Here is a 24,624-nt window from a genome sequence, read left to right on the forward strand (position 1 = left end):
TTTAGGTTGTGGCTCTGGACTAAGCGGAGAAACATTATCTGAGGATGGAAACCAATGGACTGGTTTAGACATATATGATTAAATGCTAAGTGAAACTGTCAGTTTTTTTTTGTGTGTAAATTTGATTTGCCTGTGCTAGATCTTCATTTGATTAATCTAAATCTTGTTTGGATAATAGATGTTGCGTTGGTGCGGGATGTAGAAGGTGATCTTTTGCTAACCGATATGTATCAGGTAATTCTTCATGTTTATTTTCGACTCAAATTGCCGTCTTGGTGATTTGTGAGTCATAGTTTGCGATATTAAGGATTAGGTAGCTCAGGGATGCAGATTGAACATAGGTGCCGAAACCTCAGTACAACCGGCCTCTAGTTTTCTCAAAGTTCACAAATATTGTTCTGAGAAGCTATTATTGTACATTGTAGTTCTAGAACCAATTATTTTTAAATATTTGTAGGATTCCTATTCATATTTAATAAATGAAAGTTGAAAGCATTTTCTGATATTTATGTATTTGTGTAGTATCCTTCTAATATTTAGAAACTTACTTGGTGTACTTCCCAAAAAGAAATGATAAATTGCTATTATTAGTCCCTTTTAACCGCCCTTTACCATGATCGTAAGTGTTCTTTTTCTCTTTCTATCAATGTTTACTAACTATTTGATGTTATAAACATTTGTCGCTTTTTGGTTTCAGGACTTGGGTTTCATGGATGGAGCTATTAGTGGTGATATTAGCATCTCAGTGGTGCAGGTTGGAATTCTTTTAACCTCTTATGTAAAATGTGCCTTGTTTCTGGATCATTTTTATGCTCTAAAGCTTAATTGCTTGGTTCAGAATTGGTACAGTATAGTATGTATTTTGGTGCATGCATGAGTTGGACAGTTTTTCTTTTTCGAATGCTTTACTCACTGACTTTAATCTGTACTTGTTGTCACAAATCAAACAATGGATTTGCTACGTGGATAGGTCCTCTCATAATCCAAGACTGAGATTGAAGTATGTTTTAAACAGGTTCTTTTTAACATCTTATTAAGTTTATATTTCATGTAGACCTGTATTGAAATGGCGCAATTTCACTGCAGGGAATTTTTTGGATCACTATATCGGTGTTTACCCTGAAAGCAATGACCAGGTTGAATTGATCCTAGGATTTGCTAATATCATTTGTAAAAGTATTTCCTTTTATTGACTCAAATATTGGAGGCACGGCTGATCCTGATTTATGGGTTACAATACTTGGTAAGAATGGGTAGGTCATTCTAGAGTCACTAAGTCTGTAATATTTGATTTATTGATATTTTTTTCGCTAAAGGCCTAAGATTACTTATTAGATTTTGTTGGAGCAGGTGGCTGAAGGGGAGTTTCCAATTGCTGCATTTTATGGAGGGTGAGCTTAAATTCATAGTTTTTTTAGTTGTATGTTAATTTATTATTGTGGCCTTGATGTATTTCTGGTGGTCTTGTTTGTGTAGGGAGGAGATTTCTTGATACAAAGACCTTGACTGTAGAAGAAGAAGATAAAAAAAAATCAATATTTACGGGTATACACAAATTAAAAGGTAAGATATACAAAGAAAAATAAAATTATGTAGTGCACGCCATAAATAGGACGTCGGTCAAAAGGTGAATAGATTCCAAGTGGCAAGGAAATTCTCTTCATAATAATGTACGTTTCTTTCCATTTTGTAGTTAGTATTTTTAGAAGAATTGAGGTTCCTGAATAAAGTTTTCTGAATCAACTGAGGTTTGTAGGAAACCACCAGCATTGTTCCGCAACACTGGAAACCAAACAATGGTCTTCTTATGACCCATGATATCTCAGTAGTCAGGTCTCAACCTTGAAGAAGCAGTTCCATGCATATCTTTCTCAAAGAATGATACATATGTAATGTCCGCAACCGGTGGAAAGATATCATTATTTAACATGATGACTTACAAGGTGAGTGGAAAATCCGTGCACTGATGGACAATTTTTTGATCATGCTCTCATTGCAAACTTTGCCAAAACTAATGAAATCATTAAACGTACAGGTAACGACAATATTTGTGCCACCTCCACCAGCTTCAACATACATAGTAAAGTCATCCATTGTTGTTTTTGAGTATGTTGATGTTTTATGGAGGCTTGATAGGCGATCTTCAAGAGATTCTACAAGGACTGATTTATTTCCTTGTCAGGCTTCTCCCTAAATCTAAGGTAACGATAATCCTCTTTGTGTGCTTAGTTATTCTGGTCATATTGGTCCTGGGTTCATGATGAGATTGGCACACATGGTTGTCCTTTTCAACCACTACTCCTTTGCATGGTACAATCTAACTAATCGGTTAGCACTTAGCCTCTTTAACAACTGCAGCAATAGCAACTTGTATTACAGTAAGCAACAATGAATTCCAAGTAACTACCACAACAACAGATTCTAATGCTTTGCCACAACAGCAACAACAGATTCTAGTGCTACAAAGCCTATTCTAATACCACAGCATCGGTAAGCCTTGACATGTTATGACATTTTTCTTAATTCATTCTACATTAAATCCTCAAGATAAAAATGAAGTTGAAATTTGCAAAATTTTGGTTCACTTTTATATGAGATTGATTATGAGTTCTGACATACTATCGAACAACTTCTTTTTTTGTAGATATCTGGTCACATCATCCTCCAACTGAACATGCTTTATGTATTTGGATTTCAATGTGAGAGTTCTTTTTTCTTTTAAGTAACTTTCTAAGATCACCTTGGTGTGTGATATTGAATTTATAGATATTTCCAAATGACAATCCTTCATATGATTTTTGGTCACATATGATTATGAGTTCTGACATACTATCGAACAACTTCTTTTTTTTTTGTAGATATCTGGTCACATCATCGTCCAACTGAACAGGCTTTATGTATTTGGATTTCAATGCGAGAGTTCTTTTTTCTTTTAAGTAACTTTGTAACATCACCTCGGTGTGTGATATTGAATTTATAGATATTTCTAAATGACAATCGTTCATATGATTTTTGTGATGTCTTACTTTTTGTGTAAATGGATGGAGTTCATCATGGTTTTGTTGGATTAATTTGAGTTCTAAATGAACATGGGATACCTGATTTTGTTTCAGGGAAATGTTGCTGGCCAAAACCTGTTCTGGTTACTATTTTTTTTGGTGTTGCTTGACCTGGTTTTGACGGGTAAAAACCAATATTTTTTTATGTTGCAAAAAAAAATCGCAACCGCAAAAAATTGTTGCGACCAAAATTTCGCAACGGCAGAGAAGCCGTTGCGAGAAACTGCAACAACGACTTTCGCAACGGAGTAGAACTGTTGCGACCCCATTTACAACTATCACATACCGTTGCTAATCACTAAATTTGATGTAGTGTGTATACCAAGAAAATCATCATTACATCACCCATGAATTACTTAAAGTAAAGGCAATCGCAGTTAGCTCAATCTAGTTCAAAATAACTAACCTTCAAAAGAAAACCAGCCAGCTTAAGATAAACCCAGCAACTTTATTCCATGTGACAAACACCACTTATGATAAGTAAACAACACAAATTCATCATAAAATGAACACATCAAATTCAATCTTCCGAATTGTTGCATGCACAAGTAACCCATCCTATCATTTTTGAGAAAATCAGAATTGCTTGTTCAATTTATTTTAGAATGTTTAGCATAACCGATCTCGTGGACTCTACAATGTAATATTGACCATAAGTATAATATTTCTATCTATCGATATGCATAATTTTTTAAATTTTATTGAGCAATGGTAAGATCATTGAAACTACAAGAGAAACACACAAGCTTAAGATGAGCCTACAAGTTTACTTACTAATTTCCATGGAAATGAAGTTTGTTGATAGATTGAGAAAACCATAAACAACCCAAAACCTATAAGAAGAGTCTAAAATACACCTTACACATAGAGAAAACAACAAAATAACATTAACAACCATAGAAACATAAATTAGATACTAAATGAAACAAATTCAACTTATCCTCGCCCAATGTAAAGAGATATCAGTATTTATCCCATCATCTTTAATATGATGATACATGTAGGTGCTTTTATGTTGTAATAGCTACTGATATCTCTTTTACGACAAAATATTAAAAGTAAACGAGAAACTCAATCACAAAAATCAACTCTTCATACAACAAACGGCCACACATCTGAGCTTGATCACAAGGGAACCTCAAAGCGAAGGATTTCAGGAAATTACCAAGGCTCTAGAACACAGCTTTTTCCGGGTCCGCTTGGAACCTTTCGTCGTCAAGTTCTTCCGTGTGAACCTGTCTCACAGACTTTATTTCATTTCCTCCCAAAAGTGGATCCACTATTTAAACATAACCAAAAATAGTGTTGAGTGTTGACAGTAAAACCAATTCCCAACCACATCAAGGAATACAGTCCACTATACATGTGGAAGAGGCCTTTAATAGCCATCTCAAAAACATCTTCCAACGTGTATCTATCTAGAAGTGAAGAGATGACTTATTTCATCACTGAGGTAGAAAAATATCAAATTTAAGTTAATAATCAACGATACAACACGAACATTTAATTTCTTTTTCTTGGGAACTACTTATACAATCAGTTTTGTGGGTACAAAATACCCCATACCAGTTTTGTATGTGAAATAACTTCATTAATAGCAAGCTAATACTAACGCGTATAACATATATAGAATGACGAACCAGATGACGTCACTTAATCACAAGTAAAGTGTGAAGATCTGTGCGGCACTAGAGAAACCGTGCGGCAATGAATTACTCTTATGCGATATTGACACGCGTCAGATTCTAAATAAGGGGCTTTATTAATTGTCTTCCACCATGTAAACTTTTATATAAGGAGCAGAGCGTCTTTGTAAGAGGGAGAGAACTTTTTAATCTATTTCATAAACTGATCAAGTTTAAATCATGCTCATAATCTTCAATTGCATGATTTCAGGAACTAGACATGAAATTTAAGGTCTTAAGCTTTTTTCTAGGGTCGTTAGTGGCAGAGAAGATGAGAAGAGTTATTGGCGAGATGGAAGATTTTAAGGTGCTAATTAAGATGTCTAAGTCGTGAGATATTTTGTTGTTTTCTGAATTTAAACCTTGGGTTTGGTGTCTTAGTGCAAAAATGCTTTCTGACATGGGAAAAAACGGTTTAATCCGAAAACATGTCAAAATATACGGATTAGTCCTTCACGAGTTAGCTAGGTACACTTAGTCCAAAAAATATTTAAAATATGGAAAATACTCATGTAACCTTCCTGATTACAGTTTAGTCCAAAATGACTCATGATCATATCAGTAATTTAAATAAATAAAAACAATTTATCTTTTGAACCGTTTGTCCAAAATTCACAAACTTTATATATTCGGAAACCTCTTTCCGACGGCTACAAAAAGAGTACTCATGTGACTATATAATTCTCATTTTTTAGAAAATCTTAGTTTACTTTGGTGTACAAACATACGCATTTATAAAAATCCAGAAAATACAAAGACAAGACACGGTGCACCAGTTTGTACACCACATAGAACTTGAATCGTCCATCTAAGCACCGATAACACTATCCATATTAAATAAATATAACATAGAAACTCAAATGAATTTGAACCATCAACCTCCGCAAACCTTGTGATAAGCTTGCACGCTCTACCATTTTGTGCTTAGTCCCTAAAAAAACAATAAATGAATCAACATGCACACAATAGCAAATAACATGTATACATATGTACCAAAAACATGTATACTCATGTGTACAAGTCCATATCAAAGAACATTATATAGACCAAAGGAATATGAATTAGATGGAAAAATGAACCCATACAAGCAACAAAAGAGATATATCTTAAGTTCAGTAAAAGAGATCAGGTTCTTATACTTCTCGGAAAAGTCATCTTTGCTCTTGAACTTCATAGGGTCAAGAAGATGACACAAGGCCCTGCAGTTACCATAAAAGTATAAGAAAGAGATGCAGTAACTTTTGATGTTTTGTGATACAAAAATCCAACATTTATATTGTACCACAAAATATGCACATATTGCTGAGATAACACAATAATGTACAACTTTGTACACACCTATAGAAAATCCAACACTTGTACAATTAGTCTTTTCCCTAATTTTTGGTTTGTATACATAAAATATTGTCCTACAAGTGTACAACTATTTACACCTACATAATCAATATTTGGACAACTAACATAACATGTGTGTACAACTATATACACATTAGTGCTTTCCCTTTTCTTAGACTTCAAAATGAACATGTGTAAATGAAAATGAAAATGACACTACCAAACAGGGAGAACTTAATTGGTTGAATTGGAACCGCTAGACTTCTAATTGATAAAAGACAATTCTTCGATATACAAACGAAAAGGATGATGGGCATATGGTATGTGTATTTAATAACAACAAGATTTTAGCAATTCTTCAAGTATGTTTATGCAAACACAACTATGGGCATAAAGTATGTAAGAATAACAATCTTTTGCAAACCTTCATGTAGTTTCTGACATGAGCCAAGTTCTCTGGAACACTCCATCTCTTAAAATGTTAAAGAGCAACCTCGAGGTGGTAAAAGTTTGGCGCCAAACTCAAATTAACGGCTGGGACTTTCTCTCCAATAAAAAAAGGATCCTGAAACAAAGAGAACACGGTCACAAATTATCAACAATATATCTACAATCGAACAAAAACTAAGTACATGTAAAACTGAGCAAACACATATAGACAGAGAGAAACACATACAATAGGTGTACAATTATGTACACATTAAGAACCAACATGTGTACAATTATGTACACCTTGGTTATTCACATGTGAACTAGTTTGTACACCCTAGTTTCATGGGTGCCTATACTCAGTAACAACTAACAGAGACAATATCCATATCCAGAAGGATAAATTTTAACAAGTCCACAGACAGTGACCTAAATAAAATCTCGTATGCCCCCGAGGTGCTAAATAAACGTTAATATGATTTATCGAAATTTTTCGACTACACGGAGACATTGTAAAAATGGAAAGTTCACAAACACCACAACCATGGCAACTTCATTGAGATCTAGTTAAATCTATATTTCGAAGCTTTTATTTTTTTCTAGTTTCATCCAAGTCTTCCCCTTTCTTTTGTTTGCGCAACTTATAACGAATCATCAGTAGAAATAGCAGAAATGCAAGTTAGGATTAAAAAATCTTAGATGGGAGATTGATAATACGAAAATTAAGTCAACTGTTAGATACATACGCACAAGGATGAGTCATGTTTAATAGCCTAGCAATATGGACAAGTGTGTACAGTTGGAGATCATTAATATACAGTCTTTAAATAGTCAAATAAAGGTACACTATATAGTAGTATAATTTGTTTATCCAAGTGAAGAAACTCTTGCATTTGTGCATGAGAAAGATAGGCCTACAATTTTTCCAATGAGAGAAGGATACACAAGAAAGATAGGCCTACAAATTTTTCAGTAAGAGAAGAACAAAAAGAAATAGGTATATAGATAACATGTGTACAACTATGTATACCTTAGTGCTTTCCCTAGACTTCAAAATAAATAACATGTGTACAACTATTTACACCTAAACAATCAACATGTATACAAAATATGTACACATTAATAATTCAAAAACAAAATGTGAACAAACTAATAAACAAGTGTTTAAAGTATCGGTACATTGTAGTGAGCCAGATAAGAACTTGGACTAGTGGCTTCTGTAACATTTGATAAGTCTCTACTCATACAAGCTTTAGGCTATATAAAATATTTGGACCATCCATTCAAGCTTGATTCATAAACAGAACCTGTAGTGGATCTCACCATAATTTTTTATTTTTGCATCAAATAAATATGAAAGAAACTCGATATCAGAAGATCCTTAACATCAACTCAAATCTCACTTAAACTGTTGGTTAGTTCAGCAGAATTATATGGCTTCACGTGAATAACAATACATGCCTTTTGGTCAAACTCAATCCCTAAAGGATTGATTGAGACAATAGATATAAATCCTTTAAACCCAATATATATTGTTATCTAAATGAGGTACAAATCCATGAAGTTGTGATGACACGTCAAGCTATCATTGTAACTGACTGATGTGTATTAATAAGACATAATGATGCCTTGTGGGAAAAAGAAGATTCATTCGACCAATATTTAGTACTAACCAAGTTATACTAAACAAAATAACCTTTCCATTATTTTTCTTAACTAGAAATAGTAATTTTGGACTGCGTTCGTGATTTAAATTTAAATTAGGATTGAATCAATAAGAGAACTCAACCAAAACAATACATATTCCAATTTGTATAATTATACCTATAAAATTCTCATTTCTAAAATTCTATGTCCGTACCAACTGGGACAGTTTTTAACCTATTCATAGTCATTCCGGTTAGCTTAATCCGCAAATGATTAATATTTTTAGCACTTAATTGCAGGCTCCACATATTTAAAGCTCAAAATATGTTGCGACTGTTGAAACAATCCAATATCTGGTACACATCCTGTAACTTAAACATACGTCTAACTCTAGCTGAATTCACATCAACAGGGGCTACAATTCACTCGGTTCACCTTATTGCATGACAAACTACAATCACAAAGTTTTATCCAAACGTAATCATAGCAGTCTAGAATTAACAAAAACGTTTTGCAATTTTTAACCTATTTCCAAAACAATACCTGTGGATGCTTTCTTAGTGTCTCAGTATTTGCAAGCAATTCAAATAAATTCAATCTCAGTAAACTAAAATAAAATCTTATTTTAGTGTCTCAATACCTGTGGATGATTTCTTAGTGTATCAGTAATCAAATATCTTATGAGAAAAAATAAAATAAAGATACAGAAATTATGTGTCCTTATTATGATCTAGTAAGTAATTACCTTTTCATGTATTTGATAAGGTTGTCGAATAATCTTCGTTCAGAATGTTCAGCATAAAAGTCAGCTGCAATTTCTTCATCTAATTGAACAGTCGTCTCCCGGAGAATACTGAAATTGGAATCTCGAATCATCTTCTTTATCGTTTGTGTATATCTCCCAGAAACACCACCTGGTTCCATCATCGCCATCGTCTTTTCCTTCTCAATCTACAAAATAAAAAATGAAAACCCTAGATTGAAGTTCTGAAATCTGATTTTATGAGTTTAGATCGAAATGATGATGGATGTGCAGAAATTAAAGTAAATAGAAAATAAATCCCGAACCTGACGAGTAGAGAGATGGAGATGAAGAAGAAGAAAATCAAAGAAATCTTCTTCATCGTCACAAAAAAATCCAGAGAAGATGAAGAATGACCAGACGAGTATTTTTATCACCAAAAAGAGTTGTTTTGGACTGAATCGTTGATAAAAGGATTGACCCGTTCGAGATTGGACAAATTTGGATTTCTTAGTACTAGGCTTGAGGGATCAGGACCATATTTTCCAAAGCCCAATCAATTTGGGATTAAACGTTAATTTCTTGTTCTGATTTTGATAATCATAATTAGTAAGAGTTTAACGATGAAAACAAATATACTACAACAAAAAAAAGGATAAATGTCAGTAAACTAGGATTTAATTTGTACTAGGTATAATAATTCATAATGTCGTTGATGAAATAAAAAATTTTAAAAGTTTTGCTATTAGAAAATTGTGATACTGACTTCGCTTTCTGTCTCTCCAAAATGCTTTCCATAATAGTTTTTCTAAGCAATTATCCAAACCTAGTTTTTCAAAATCTTCTTATGCTTTAACCTAGATTTACTAGGAATGGACCTGATATATTAGATTTTCCGAGTAAATTTGGGTGTGTAATTGTATAGTTAATTATCTTGCTTCCAATAAAAATCACTTTGTGATTTAGGTTTTAGAAATTAGTTTTATGTTCCTCTTCTCGTGTATACCATGGCTATTTCGTGCCTTATAATAATTCCAGATATAATCACCATTACTGTGTTTTATTATAGACTCTGAGTTTTTGTATTGAAATCTGATGAGAGATTGAAGTATATTTATTAAGACGATCAATTCTGGCGTCACGATGATCAAGATTTATACAAAGAGGATCAATGGCTATTGGAATAGATCGTGATTACAATAATTAGCACAAACTAATTATTCTACGAAGGATTTTATCTTAACGAATAAGAAGCCTCTAAATGGTTAAAGAATAATCAAAATACAATTATTCAAATTAGACTTTTCCATTTTATTCGGTTTTCATGTAGATCGGAAAATTCATGATGTAAATTGGTTGTATCAATGTCCAATGTATAGGTATCCTACTGCTTATAAGGCATGTACTAACAAATCTTGTTATCTTGCTGAGATGATTCATGAGGGGGTGTTGTGTCTGAAGTCAAGAAGAAATTTATCTGTTCAAGAGGAATTAGAATGGAATTTTTTGTGTAATGAGATAGGACCTGTACCTATATTGGTGGATGATGAGGATAATGTTTCTTGGTTGGGAGAGGAGTGTACAGTAAATAAAGGTTATGAGCTACAACTTCAAGAAGACACACCTTGTAACTTTGATAAGTTCTTATGGAAATCAGATATCCCATACAAGATAAGTTTCATGCTTTGGGAAAATTTTCATGACTCTCTACCTACTTTATGTATGTTGGAACATAGAGGGGTAAATATACAAAATACTATATGTAGTTTGTGTAATAGAGAAGAGGAGACAAAATACCATATTTTTCTTCGTTGTGATCTTGCAAAACAAGTTTTTGATTACTTTGTTAAGGCCTGTCATGTGAACTGGAATCTTCCTGCAGCAGTTTTTGATTTGTTTCAGTATTGGAAAGGTGTTGTTCTAAATGGCAAAATGAAGGAGGTTTTGGAGGAGCTCATATATGCAATCTTATGGCATTTATGGAAGACAAGGAACAACATGACTTTTGGAGGAAAGAAACAAATATTTGAAGAAGTGTGTTTAAATATCAAGCAATCCATTATTCGTTGGTGCTTTGAGAAAGATATTTTTAGAGGGTATTATGTTAGTCAATTTTTTTTCAATTGGGAAACTGTTTTGCACTTATAATGGAGTGCTAAGTAGTTTCCAGACTTTGTAATTTTCTATTTTTATCTTAATGTAACCTTCTTTATCTCAAAAAAAAGGTCCAATATATATACAAGAGGGTATGTCTATCTACCACCTATGTTTTGTAACAATCCAAACCTCAATTTGGAGGAGGTAATCTAATAATTAGGGGTTTTCGAAAGCCCCTATTTCTATAATAAAAAAGAAAATAGTGATACAAGGAGCAATATCTCCATGCATATGGTAATTCAATCAAAAGTTTAGGATTTATGGTTAGAGGAACGTCAATAATAACTCTCATTTTCTCCAAAATTATGCTCGAAATAACAAGATTTGTGCAATATGGATGAAGTTATCACAAAATTAGTATTATATAAATTTATTAATGACAAAAATGTTTACAAGATAAGCCATCCAGCCTTACAAGTTGAACGGTAGACAAATACAAATATTATTTGCGAATAATATCCGCTAAACATAATTATACAACATGAATAAAGATAGTAGGAACAACTTGACAACCATCCCAAAATCGAAATGCTGGTGAGCAGGTGAAGCCGATATATCCTTATGGCGACGAGCAGGCGAAGATGAAAGACTGTTCGAACCTGCTACTTGATTTACAACTCCTGACATGTCATCCTTTAATCCAATAGTTGAAGAGCCTGAAATTAATATACAAATGTAGAGTTTTATTAGTGATCAATAACCAGAAGTCGCATGTAAATGGAAAGAGGTAATGCTTACAGTCATAGTCTGATAATCCAAGATTTTGATTTTCGACATCGTACAACACCAACTTACCCTCTAGCACCAAATCTTCACAAATACAAATAATAGCGACGTAGATGTATATTAGTATATCTTGCAAAGTTTTATTTTGGCTAATTACATGATTAATCAAACATGTGCATTACCTCCTAAGATGATCAAATCCGATTTCAATATTTGGCTATCTAGCCAACCAAAACAATACCCTTCAAATTTCTGTCAACGTGTCACAAAGAAGTTAACAAAACATCAAGTTGACTAAAAATAAAGTTAATAATAAAGACAAAGGTATTAAAGCATAATTAATATGTGTTCATTGAGTTTAATCACTTTTACTTACATTTGGGATCAAATAGTGATGAGGGTAAACATTTAATTCGAGAGAATTTTCAAAACCTAAAATGACGGTAGGAAACGAATCGTCAATGCTGCAATCAAAAAGGACATAATATTAATATCAGTTAATTATGCCTCGTAAAAAGGTTTATTTTGGTATATAAAATATGGAAACAAAACCTTTTATTGAAATCGAAGCACTTCACAAGCTGTGTAGTCAAGTTTGGCTGACTAGATAAAATCTGATCAAAAAAAATAAAATAGAAAACCATTAATTTGTAAGGTGAGAATTTCATATGAAATGGAGATTAAGAATGCATACAAGTTAGGAAATTTCTATACCATTTGTTTCAACGGGTTTAAAATTGTTTCCGGAAAATACGTTAAAGTTGTTCCACTGTCGATAACGGTTCCTTTACCATCTTCGGCTTCGAATTTGGAAACATCCTGATACTATTACCAACTTGAATGGATTTCATGTTGACATTGTAATGAGGCCTAAGAAAAAAAATTAAACCGATTAATATTTAACAATATATATGTCAAAGTCAAAATCAAACTAATGCTAATTATGGATAGTTTCAGATTAATATCCTATAGAGTTGATCAAATCATCACATACGCATTTCGAACAAGTGGGGTAGTCTTCAGTGCTGGTTGGACTACATCACCAATGACAAAAATTCCTCCACCATTTCTACCATCTAAGCAGTGAGCAAATTTCTTGCTCACCTTACCAGATGAAGCTAACTGTGAAAGAAAGGATGTAGTAGAAGCACCAAACCCTATTATGCCATCAAGAGTAAATGTTCCTTTTTGATGCATGCCACACCTGTCTCAAAAAGAATATATATATAAACAAATATGAGAAACTAGTCAAAAGAAAACGGTTAGCGAAAAGAAAACAAGATTGAGAAATGGTGATAATCAAAGCAAAAAAAAGAAAAAAAAATGTCAACGGAGTTCACTGAATTCATGGCTTAGGTATGTTAGTTTCGGAAAATGGCTTATTTGTCCAAACATTTTTAAAATATGATTCAAATGGACGAGTAAAAATTAGTATGGATGAAATGGACACTAAAAAAATAGTAAGGATGAAACTGGATTCATCTTGACTTAAACTTAAAAAATAGTAATGATGAAACATGATACATCCTGATGTAAATTAAAAATAAGAAAAAGTATTTGAAAATGACCAGGATGAAACTGTTTACATCCTGGCTATTTTTACATTTTTGTCCATTTAAACAATCTCAAAATCCAAATGTTCTTTTCACCCGAAAATTGTTAATTTTGATCGTTTTAACCAATTTTGTGTATTAGTTTCAGAGATTTAATCTCTAAGTGGGTACTGATGATGGACAATGGCTAACAATTTTGCTCCTCTTTGTGATTGGGCTTGACTCTAGGTCTCAAGTTGCTTTCTTTGTACATTTGGTTTCATCTTTAATAAAATCTACGTTTTTTTCAGGAAAAAAGAAAAAATTCACAATTCGAGTTATGGCTTACCCGAATGAGAGACCTGCATTTCCAATAGTGAATTGAAGATTTCCTATAACTTCATCAAAGCCAATGATATCCCTAACAAAGTATCCATTAGTTTTACTGCCATCTCCATAACCGACGCCATATCCACAAGCTTTATTTGAAGAACAGTCAGAATTGTGTCGACCACCTTTCCTATATTCGGTGCAGAAATCACCACTGCATGGAACTAATCCGGCCGTTGAAGAAAGTGTTGGGTCATATAAATTAAGAGTCGACTGCTAAAGGAAAAGGATGAGATCAGTTAATCTGTTTCCGTAGCACGATTGTAACTGAAAAAATGCAAAAGTAATAGTGTGCAGACTTACATTGTCATCTGTATAGGTTGGACGACAAGGGCTACACCTGGCGCAGTTAACCCACAAAACATCACTACCCGTATCAACATGGAGAAAAAAATCTTTAGGAGGGGAACCAATTGAAAGTTTTGTGAAATAAAGCCTGTAAACAAAAAAGATGTCAAGTCAGTGTAGAGAATAAATACAATGTACATATTTTTTTTTTCATTTTAACAGGGGGTTACCAAACTCCAGATGTTGGAAGGTCTGAAAAGAAATTCAAAAGAATTAGAAACTCAAGCGATCCTTATTAAACATTTGATTGAGCTTCATATCGTCTTCGCCCAACAATGCAAAAAAAACTTAGTTACTTGTGCGCCGCTCAAGCATGTGAAGAAATGTGATGGACAAAAACTTAGACTCATAGATTGGAGTAGTGGTGAGATCAAAAAATTTCAAACATCTGATCTGGCTCCCATATTTCAAATTTTTGATGGACAATATGTGAAGGTTTTTGTCTCACTACAAGAAAATCTAGCTTAAGCAACCAAAATCTTAGCAAGATACCAAAATTTGAATCGCTTTAACAGTCGAGCAACTAACTTTCCGACTACCTAAAAAGTTTGTTGCTTTTTACATGTACCCATTAATTCTCAGCAAGTACCAAAAGTATCTGGTCGCTCGATATTTAAATCAAGTAAACAAGAGCAATTACATAAGTACTCGTGTTGGTATTTACTTTGAGGGGTAAGGACTACCAACTAAAAAATCATTCATCAGTAAAACCTCTATGAGCCACCAAATTGTAGCCACCACCCGTTCAAAAGAGAGGTCAGTGTTTGAAGTTTCCATATGAGATTTCAGTTTTGATCTCGAGACTTCAAAAGAATTTATCTTACGGTTTGCATAAATCACTCCCCATGTGAGCTATGATGAAGGAGAAACAAAGTGGTGTATGTAATCCTTGCACCAGCTTAATTTGTTGTGATTAGGTACTGTGTAATCCTGTTCAAGTTGAATTTAACTCCAAAACCTCAAGATAAAATTGTTGGTGTCCAATTTCAAGTCATAATAATCAGCATCGGATATGCCATTCATCATCACTGAATTACAAGTTTACATATTTCTATTGAAATGACTAAAGCTTAATAGATGATACTTGACCCTCTACGACAATATCACCAATTAGTTACTAAGTTTTATGCATAGTAAACACAAAAATTATATATGCCTGATCAAAATTTCAACTAAACACGGTGAAATTAAAATTCTAACACAAACCCAATATCAGTACTAGAGATAAGAACAAAAATACAAGCACAAACCAGAAATCAAAAACGTATATACAGCATATCAATGGTACTGTAATTCTGAACCATCATACTACAAAGTTTTGTCTCATAGAGATAAAATGGTATTTCCTCATAGGGATGTATGTAACAGTAAGGTACCATCTAAAGTAACTTTTTTCACATTAGTTGGTACACCACAATTCCATTCTTACCCAGGATGTACTAAAAAAGAGAGGTCGATGCTTGGTAAATAGGTGCAACATGTGCAAGATGGAGGAAGAATCTATTAATCATACATTCCTTCATTGTACTGAGGCAACAAAAGTGTGGAGATACTTCTATGAATATTTTGGAGTGGACTGGGTTCAGGGAAGAGAAGTTAATTAGCTCGGTATATCTTGAAACAAAAACTGGGATCCTCACAAGTAAAGAAAATGTTTTATGGAACTTGCTTCCATTTGCTATATGCCGGAATTTGGAAGGAGAGGAACCAAAGAACATTCAATGATAAGGAAATCCTCATATCCAACCTCATATTGGAAATCAAAGACGACATTCTATTTTTGGCTTATCCATCAGGAGTGTTGAATGGAGTGCACTTTGAAGACCTTATTTACAGATGGGAGGAATTGGTAAGAAAGTGAAGAGCTGAGTGTTTGTTATGGAATGCACTGCCATCTGTTCATTTGGTCATAGTCTATGTATTCTCACTTGTATTATTCTTTATTCTTTTATCATTATAATTATCGCTGATAAAATTAATAAATAATTCTAAACCATATATATGATAACCAATTTTTAAGTCTCCTGTCGATGAGCGTTGGTCAAAGTAAGTTTATTAATTTGACCAGTTAATTTTAAGTGTATTCATGATTATAGATGTTATCAACTTTTAGTTGATTTAGAATATGAAACTGCGCGGGTTGAAGGTGCCAAGGGGATGATGCATGAGGCATGAGCAATTAAAAGACGATACAGCATGGAAGAAAAGTTGTAAGCCAAGAAGTCAGAGTGGTTTAGGCATTCGAAATCCAAGGTCTGCAAACAAATCTCTTTTGGAGAAGAATTGTTTGTGACAAAAGTGGTTCAAGTCGTAATATTTTGGTTCATGCATGCAGAGACAAATTGTACGAAGAAGCATGTGGCTAATGATTCTTAAAAGTGAAAACAAGGTCAGACTTGCAAGTATGTGTGGATTTAAAGGTAAAGTCTAGTAACCAAACTCGATTCTTGAATGATTGGTGCTGTGACAAGATATCTCTGCAGTCCAGGTTTCCAAGGTTATTCAAACTAAGTTTGCAACAGAACTGCACGTTAATGATTGGTGGAGAAGACTGGAGTTTGTCATTCAGTTAAAAACACTTGCCCTGTCCCAGAAAGCTTGCCGTTTCCTCCTAAGGGAACATTGATGGCAGAAAGATGCCTCTCATGTCTTGTCGTGTCATGTGAAGTCAACTCCTGAAGTGACCTATCAGATACCTTACCAAATTTATGTTGTATTTTGAAAACTCCTCCTCCTTCTCCATCTACAAAAGCACTCGAGGAAACTAATGCAAAGAAGAACACCAGACTAAAAATTTCCATTGTAATGAAGAGCTTAAGAAAAGAGAAGACTCAATGTGATGACGAGTAGATGAACAAGAGGAAGAGATGTTTTTCTGTTGAAGTACAAGAAGATCAAATTACTAGCATACGTATATATATGAATTTAAAGCTAGAAGAGTGATGATCATGAGTGAAATTGTGGCGAAGCAATCTCCCCATTTTGGTAATACTTCTCACTTCCGGTGAGGCTTAGGTGCTCGGTAAAAGTACCAAAACTGAGAAAGGTATCTTACAAGTTACTTCGTACAGAATTCAAGTGTTGTACGTAAACTGACCATGCTTGTGGTCTGGGATTTTTCGACTTCAGTTTCAAACATTTCTTAATCCATCAATGAAAACCAACTTCAAATAAATCTTACTCTCACATTGAAAACGTAAAATGACAACTTGTGATGTCATCCTCATCAGAAGATAAATAACATTTTAAAATATTGTCTGTTGCTGCCGCAACTCCTCGATCAGTAACTTAATTCATCTTAAGATGACAGGGAAATATAACTGGGAAATGTTGTTGCATTTTTCTCATTTGCACTTTTTAGTCAGATGAGTTGTTGCATCAGAGACTTGAACTTGTTTGTTTGTTTGCAGCTGACTCGGCGTCTGAATCTGAGTCAACCCCTGACTCGGACCGAGTCAGCAGTCAGACCATTTGTTTTCCATTTTGAGTCAGATCTGATTCGATCTCTGACTCAGACATAACCCCTGACTCGGACTCATTTGAGTCAGGTAACAAAATACCCCTGACTCATGGGACCAAACCACTGACTCACTTATTTCCGAGTCAGATCTGACTCAAAACAAACATATCGACTCAGATCCAGATGAGTCAGGTGATTTCACTCAGATCCAGATGATTCAGATCCAGACGACTCAGATGAGTCAGGAGTAAACAAACATGGTGTTAGCTTCCATGCGTTAGGTTTGCTTGACTTGTGCTTGCACTTCTTCCTTTAGCCGTTTGGCCTGCATCTATGTATTACGTTTGCCGAACAGAAGAACAAAAAGTCCAAACACTAGAGCTGAAAATCCCATTGGATGATTCGACAGTCCTAACCTTGTTGATTGTTTTGTGCTGTCATTGGGTGCACGTCACTAGTATGTTACCTGTTTATCTATATGAGCTAAAAAACAAATTGAAATGCTTGCATCCAAACTCTTAACCATTATTGAATTACATTAAAAAAAAAAAGCAACTATTTCTTTGTTTTATATCAAGAACAAAGGGAGATAATTGAATTACATCTATGAAATCATTTACATCAGTCGGTAAAAAAAAAAGAACATCAAAGAGTTCTATATGCCGAGAAATTGAACATTAGTACAATTATATTTCCTTGATCTTGATTCAGTTAGAATGCTTACATCGAGAACTATGTACCTTCCCAAATGTACTTAATAAAGTGTAAAAGAAATAGTTCCAGGTGTAAAACAACAACACGATAAAAAATAATAAGAAGGTGAAAACATGGTAATTAAATCCCTTTTTTTCCACTAGTATATGCTCCTGGCTTTAGTTCCCTTAAGTTAGATCCGAGTTCCTGTCAACTTAATAGTTAGAAACTGTCATATTAGAGCATTATACGACATTCTTAACTTGCCGCTGAAAGTGCTGTAAATTCACCGTCTTTTTCTGGAACGACACTTTGGAGTCAGAATTCCGATATTCTCAGGCTTTCTCCATATACGATAATTAGATGGTGTCGTAGAGTTAATTCTACATTATAAAAAAAAATTCGAAATTCAGCTGGGCTGAAATAAATCCGAATGAAACTCAAATTTACTGTGAAATAGAATTTTGGATTATAACTTCAAATGACCATTCTGGTTACACGATTCAATCAGACACTTGGGTTCAAAATTACAAAAATAAACAAACAAAAGTAATCAAATCCTAAATTCATACGCACACTAATACAAGTCATATATCCAAGTTCTAAGGTTCATTAAGACAAATGGAAACTAGCAAAACATTTAGATACTGCGAACACCACTTCAGAACGTCACACCTGCAATATAGAAAAGTTACTAACATCAGTTAACCTAAACCTCCCAAGCCTACATGGAACATACAATACAAAAGCCTACCACCATTTAGAAGGTATAAATGACAATATCATAGCCAAGTTGTTCAGACCTGACGCAAAAAGAAAACTCTAAGTAGTTTCAACCTTACACCCCAACTCCACAGCTAATTCTTGCTTCTAATAGCATTCGTGCCAACAACGCATAACACACAAAGAAGACCCGGTTCCTGACATAGTTTAAATGGTCCATGATGCATTTTTTTGCCAATCCTATGAAGTATGGCGATGACAGCTACTTGGGAACTTAATGGAGTTCATACAGAAAAAATTAGTAGTTTATCTCGATTACCTTATACCCTATAGACAATGGCCACGGCCCACATGCATCAATTAAGCCGTCAGTTAGACACTTTCTAGCTTTCTATCCGTAGGCATGATAAGTGCTTCTCTCAAGGCACTTCTCATGAGAAGTGCTTAGCCCAGCGATACAAAATTTGCTAATAAAGATCAGTTCTTGTTTCTTCCACTCTTACGCGTGTTACTAAAACAAAACGGTACGTATATTCGGGCATTCTTATGACAGACGTCCGCCATTATCAATTCCAAAATTGCAAGACTGTACCGATCTAATCGTTCGGAAAGCCATTTGAGTCGTAATCGTTCGAGAAACAAAGAAGTGTTCATCGGAGAGAAAATCAATCTTATGTTCGTTAAAGATTGTTGCTGGAAAAGACTATTGGACTCGACATAAAACAACAATAATTTTTGATCTTTCAATTGCAGATACATGCGTGTAAGCCCAAGAAACAAAGCTACGCAACTTTTGTCATTCTCCGTCCAAACACGAAAACAAAAGAACCATTTATGATACTTCTTCCTCCTCAACTCCCATTAATCATACAAGCGTAGAGCAATTTATATTTCTCGGGCACAAACTTACCGTACATCTCGCGAATCAAACCTGACCAAGTATTAATCTCTTGCAATCCTTCTTGTACTTGCAAAATTTGAAGATTGTTCCACCATACTAATGCAAAAGACCTGAAGCAAGAAACTGCTATTGCAACTCGCAGTTGTTCGTCTACTACATCTTTTTCATCGAATATGCTATCTACCTCTTCGGCCCAATCAAAGAATGTATCAGTATCCAAATAAACTCCACGAAATTCTGGCAATTCATCACTTGTAATAACCTTATAATACGAATCATCATAGTACTCATCATCTTCCATGCTTAACCATTCATCATACCCCATCCGACTCATCATTCTCGTCCATGTCTCTAGATCTCTCAGCTACAAAAACCAAGAGCACAGACTTTTGTTGTTCTTGATCAACTTCAGACTCTAAAAAGATTTTCTGATTAGATTTTGCTACCTAGCTATTTTCACAATTAGACACAAAGAATATCTATTCTAGACTAACTCACATGGTATGTCTATTTATATAGAAGTAGAAGTGGAAGGGAGTCGTAATATCGAAGTTAAAGAGGAATATCAAATCAGTAAAGGACTATAAAGTTCACCGAATAGAAACGCCAAAGCCTGTTCAATTTGTAGTTAATTTTGTGAAACTGACCATCGAACCATTTGTTAAGTCCTAACAAAAATTATGATATACGAACTCAAAACAAAGATTACACAACACAAGCAGTATATACAAAATTACGGACCCGCAACATCTATTTGAATATTACCAAATTAATTAGAATATCAATCACTAGGCCCCTAGAAGTGGTGTTGAAGAATGACTGCTTCCAACTTGGGTTACAAGCTAACGTTGCTTAGCCCGGAGATATAAGATTTGCTAATAAGGATAATTGCTTGTTTCTTTTCCCCGTAACGCGTGGTACTAAAAAGAGTAAAAGGTAAGGTTGATTCGGGTTTTCTTATAACAACTGCATTCTCAATATAGGAGACGTCCGCCATTATCAATTCCCCAACTGCAAGACTATTTCAAATCAGCCTATACACATAATTCATCAGTTTCCACGTGCCGGAAGAATTACACGTGGAGGATGCACAACCTGAGATATCAAGGCACGATGCCACGTCTCTACACTCAAGGGACAGTTATCATCTACACATGTTCATCATCGAGCGGATCCGACGGCTAAGAACCTAGGAGCACTGAAGTATCGAGCCACTAATAAGCACCCTAGGATATACTTTATTTCATCTCGAGGAGGACCCAAGATCAACGGTGGAGATTGGACATACTGACGCAGATGGGACAGGAGCCGCAGACATCTGTCTAACGCGTGCAGATGACCCAAGCACCCGCATTAAACACCCTAAACATAGAGTACGTGTCAATCAACCCGTGGAGAATAAATAGGTGACCCATCGTTACCAAGCATGACCGTTGAGAGCCATCGGTCGAGAACGAAAGTACCAGCGGGATTAGCCCAAATATCAAGAAGATAAGGTTGCAACTGTCTCTGACAGTGGACCCCATATTACATCCCTATAAGTACCCCTCTCCACTGAGAGAGAAGGGGTCAACCAGTTTTGAGTGAGTATAGGAGATAACAAGAAATAGAAATAGAAAGAGTAGGTATGAATTCCATTTCCCCTTTAGCTTCGTTATTCACACAAAGTCATTTGACTAAATTTGTAACTCTCAAACACATAGTAAAACATAAACCCCCGTGAACGTAGGCCTTAGTGCTGAACCACGTAAATCATCGTCTCATTTACATTCTGTACTTTATCTTTTGCATTTATTATTACATTCGGTTATACTATGCCTCGTACTCACGAGAACAACTGAATTATTCCTCTATAACTAGACAAGGACGAGCCCGAAGGCTCCGAGTCGATGAGTTATCGTAGTTATATCACTTTATGTCTATTTTACTTCCGCATGATGATTTTATATGCAATGCGAATATTTTTTGTGAACACGAGATACCGTCGTTATTTATATGTTCACAATCTGGCGCTAGAAACAGGGACTTTGTCCCGGTAAAAGATTTATCTTTCCCTGTGATTTACCCTATCTTTGGACTCTCAGCACTATTCCCCTCATGATAGTTTTTTGAGTAACTTGTCATTAATGTACCTTTCGCAAACTCCTATTTTATCTATGTTTTCTACTGCCTAAATGCCTCGGATTTATCTATATTTACTCCAAAAACGGATCATAAGCTTTACAGACCCGCTCGACACCTTCTTTTAAACAGATCATAAGCCTCGGATTTGTAATAAGTTACTTGAGTTTTTAACATCATTAGAAGGGATCTGCGTTTATTTTCAAATCTTAGAACAAATCTATGCTTGCAATAACTCCTATCTTTCAAAATCCTATGTTTGTTTATTTTCAAAATCTTAGAACATATCTATGCTTTAAAAATCATAGAACAGATCTATACTTGAAAGAATTTTATCCATAACCCTTGAGTAGACTACGTTTATTTTAAAACCCTTGAGCAGATCTATGTTTGGAACGGTTGGATCGACACTTTGGTGAAAGGGTTTTCTCCAAAACATTGTTTTTCTTAAACAGTCTTTAAGTGTACGTTGATACCAGCATCTTTTATCATTAGATTAACCTTGCTAACTAAACCAATGTGGATTTGGTTTTTTCGACGATGTCTTCGTTTTTTGCAGAGAATCAGAAATGGAGAAAGAAAAAGATGTGGGAAAAACCAAAGCATCGTTAAAAGAAACACCAAGAACGACACCAGTTATGACACGCAGTAAACAAAAGGGTGAAAAGACGAAGGCTCCAAACCATAAGCCATACACAGCGGAAATCACCTCACCAATAAACACCAATGCAATAGCAGCGGCAGCGGTCAAAGCTCTGGCGGACAAAGCGGATGCATCAAAGAAAGCAGCAACATCTCGTGCCCACGAACGACATGAAGGATTTGCGGACTCAACAATGAAACAACCAGCCTTAGGAATACCACCGACAAATGAGCTGAACCAAGCTCTGCCAGTAACTCAACCCCTGCTGATAGTAAACCAGCCAGCGCCCGCGCGCGTGGATCTTATAGTAGTCACAACCGATCCCCCCCTCCCCCTCTCTAATTCATACAGTGGATGAAGGTCACAAGATGGCCATTGGAGGGAAGGTGCGAACCGGAACCCCAAATCAAGGATCGAACCATACCCCCCAACTGATGGCAGAGCTCGAAGAGTTAAAGAAGGACCAGAAGGTGTACGCGGATGCAGCGGCACTGCTAGCTCGAAAAAATCAGGAGCTCAAGGATAGGATCGCCCAAAGCGTAGGAGCGACGCACCAACATGACGAAGCAAATTCAAAGGCACCAGAGCCCAATCGTGACCGAAGAATCATCCTGACAAACACCGACAATCCGGAACCCTTAGACCGAAGATCTTCCAAAGGAAATAGACCATCAGACCCATACTACGTCCCCGAAGATTCAGATTATTTCGATAGTGAAAACCAAAGATCAGGACAATCCACGACAAAAGACGATCATCAGCGGGCGATGGAGGACCTTCGTGCATAGATGATGGCTGAAATCAAGCAGCTGAAAGCTATACAAGGGGGGGAAGACTAGAGGAAGTGATGAGAGAAGCCAACACCACGCCGCTATCTCACCACTTGGCCAGAAAGCTTATCCCTCAAAAGTGTCCCGTTCCAGCGTTCGAATGTTACGATAGATCCAGCGACCCCGCAGCTCATCTTCGATATTATAATCGGATTTTAACCCGATGGATCAAAACGATGCAGTCCTCTGCAGATATTTTCCTTCAAGCCTAAATGGATTAGCACTATCTTGGTTCGACAACCTACTACCAAACTCCATCGATTCCTACAACCATCTCACTGAGAAATTCTTAGGGACATACATGTACAACAAGGCTGTCAACGCTAGAATGGACAAGCTCTTCTCATTAGCTATAGCTTACAAGGAAACGATCAGTGAATATACCGACGGATGGCACAAAATTTTTCAAGTTATACGGAACATAGACCCAGTGGTCAACATCAACTGTTACAAATGGGGATTAGACAGAATGGGCCCCCTATTTGTGGAGATTCACGGAAGTGTACCTACGATCGAAGGAGACCTTCGAGTAATCATTGAAAAGAACGCAATCCAGCGGGAGAATCCCAGAGCCAAAACTCAAAAATCTCATCGGACGAACTCAATAGAGCAAGCTAGCGTATCAAAGAGGGGCGGTTCAACTGAACGTCTTAACGAAGATAAGAGAGAAAGAATGGATGATCATCGGCGCGACGACCGAAAATTCGAAGACCAAGTCTTTATGAAGCTCAACACCAACTACACTCGCATCCTAAAGGAGATTAAGGATCAAGAGAACTTAGAGTGGCCTTGGTCCAAAGGGAAGCAGCCACAACGATCCGAGAAATCGAGAGACTACTGTGAGTACCATTGCTTCAATGGGCATCAGACTGAAAAAGCAAGAACCTCAAGATAATGATTCAAAAGTTCATTGACGCTGGTGACCTCAAGCAATACTTACAGAAGGCCGACACCGAAGAGAGGGCTAAGCGAAGCAAGAAAGTCCAGCTACTCGAGGGTAATCGAACGCTCAACACTATCTCATGCTCTGAATCCGCTAGACCATCACTAACTTCCCAGATAGGCAAAAGGTCAAGGAAGCAATTTGAAGATTACTGTGAGTTGTACAAAATCGATGGAGTAGAAGTGTACGAACACGAACAATGGATGAACGCTCCAATAACTTTCGATGCCGATGACGTAGAGGATGACATGGAGGATCAC

The 24,624-nt window shown here is 35.5% G+C and overlaps 2 protein-coding genes, 1 long non-coding RNA gene and 1 pseudogene across 10 annotated transcripts; 3 read left to right on the forward strand and 1 right to left on the reverse strand.

Annotated features, from left to right (window-relative positions):
• The first annotated feature begins 4 nt into the window (after nucleotides 1-4).
• LOC113278327 lies at nucleotides 5-3,025 on the forward strand. 8 transcript variants are annotated; one of them, XR_003325439.1, is made up of 12 exons: nucleotides 5-97; nucleotides 179-234; nucleotides 698-754; nucleotides 971-1,000; nucleotides 1,087-1,243; nucleotides 1,351-1,391; nucleotides 1,477-1,670; nucleotides 1,757-1,943; nucleotides 2,036-2,201; nucleotides 2,341-2,490; nucleotides 2,645-2,699; nucleotides 2,859-3,025. It is a non-coding gene; the product is annotated as an uncharacterized LOC113278327 (long non-coding RNA). The 8 variants fall into 8 exon arrangements; XR_003325438.1 differs by having other exon boundaries at nucleotides 11-234; nucleotides 1,087-1,253; XR_003325440.1 differs by having other exon boundaries at nucleotides 11-234; nucleotides 1,087-1,253; nucleotides 1,477-1,563.
• Nucleotides 3,026-10,268: 7,243 nt separating this feature from the next.
• LOC113280301 lies at nucleotides 10,269-11,045 on the forward strand. The gene has a single exon (XM_026528945.1). The coding sequence runs from the start codon at nucleotides 10,269-10,271 to the stop codon at nucleotides 11,043-11,045; it is 777 nt and encodes a 258-aa protein (XP_026384730.1).
• A 471-nt stretch (nucleotides 11,046-11,516) lies between these two features.
• On the reverse strand, nucleotides 11,517-20,152 carry LOC113280302 (annotated as a pseudogene).
• Nucleotides 20,153-23,584: 3,432 nt separating this feature from the next.
• Nucleotides 23,585-24,316, forward strand: LOC113280303. The gene has a single exon (XM_026528947.1). The coding sequence runs from the start codon at nucleotides 23,585-23,587 to the stop codon at nucleotides 24,314-24,316; it is 732 nt and encodes a 243-aa protein (XP_026384732.1).
• The last annotated feature ends 308 nt before the right edge of the window (nucleotides 24,317-24,624 follow it).

Source organism: Papaver somniferum, chromosome 5 (assembly GCF_003573695.1).
Source record: "Papaver somniferum cultivar HN1 chromosome 5, ASM357369v1, whole genome shotgun sequence".
Taxonomy (NCBI): Eukaryota; Viridiplantae; Streptophyta; class Magnoliopsida; order Ranunculales; family Papaveraceae; genus Papaver; species Papaver somniferum.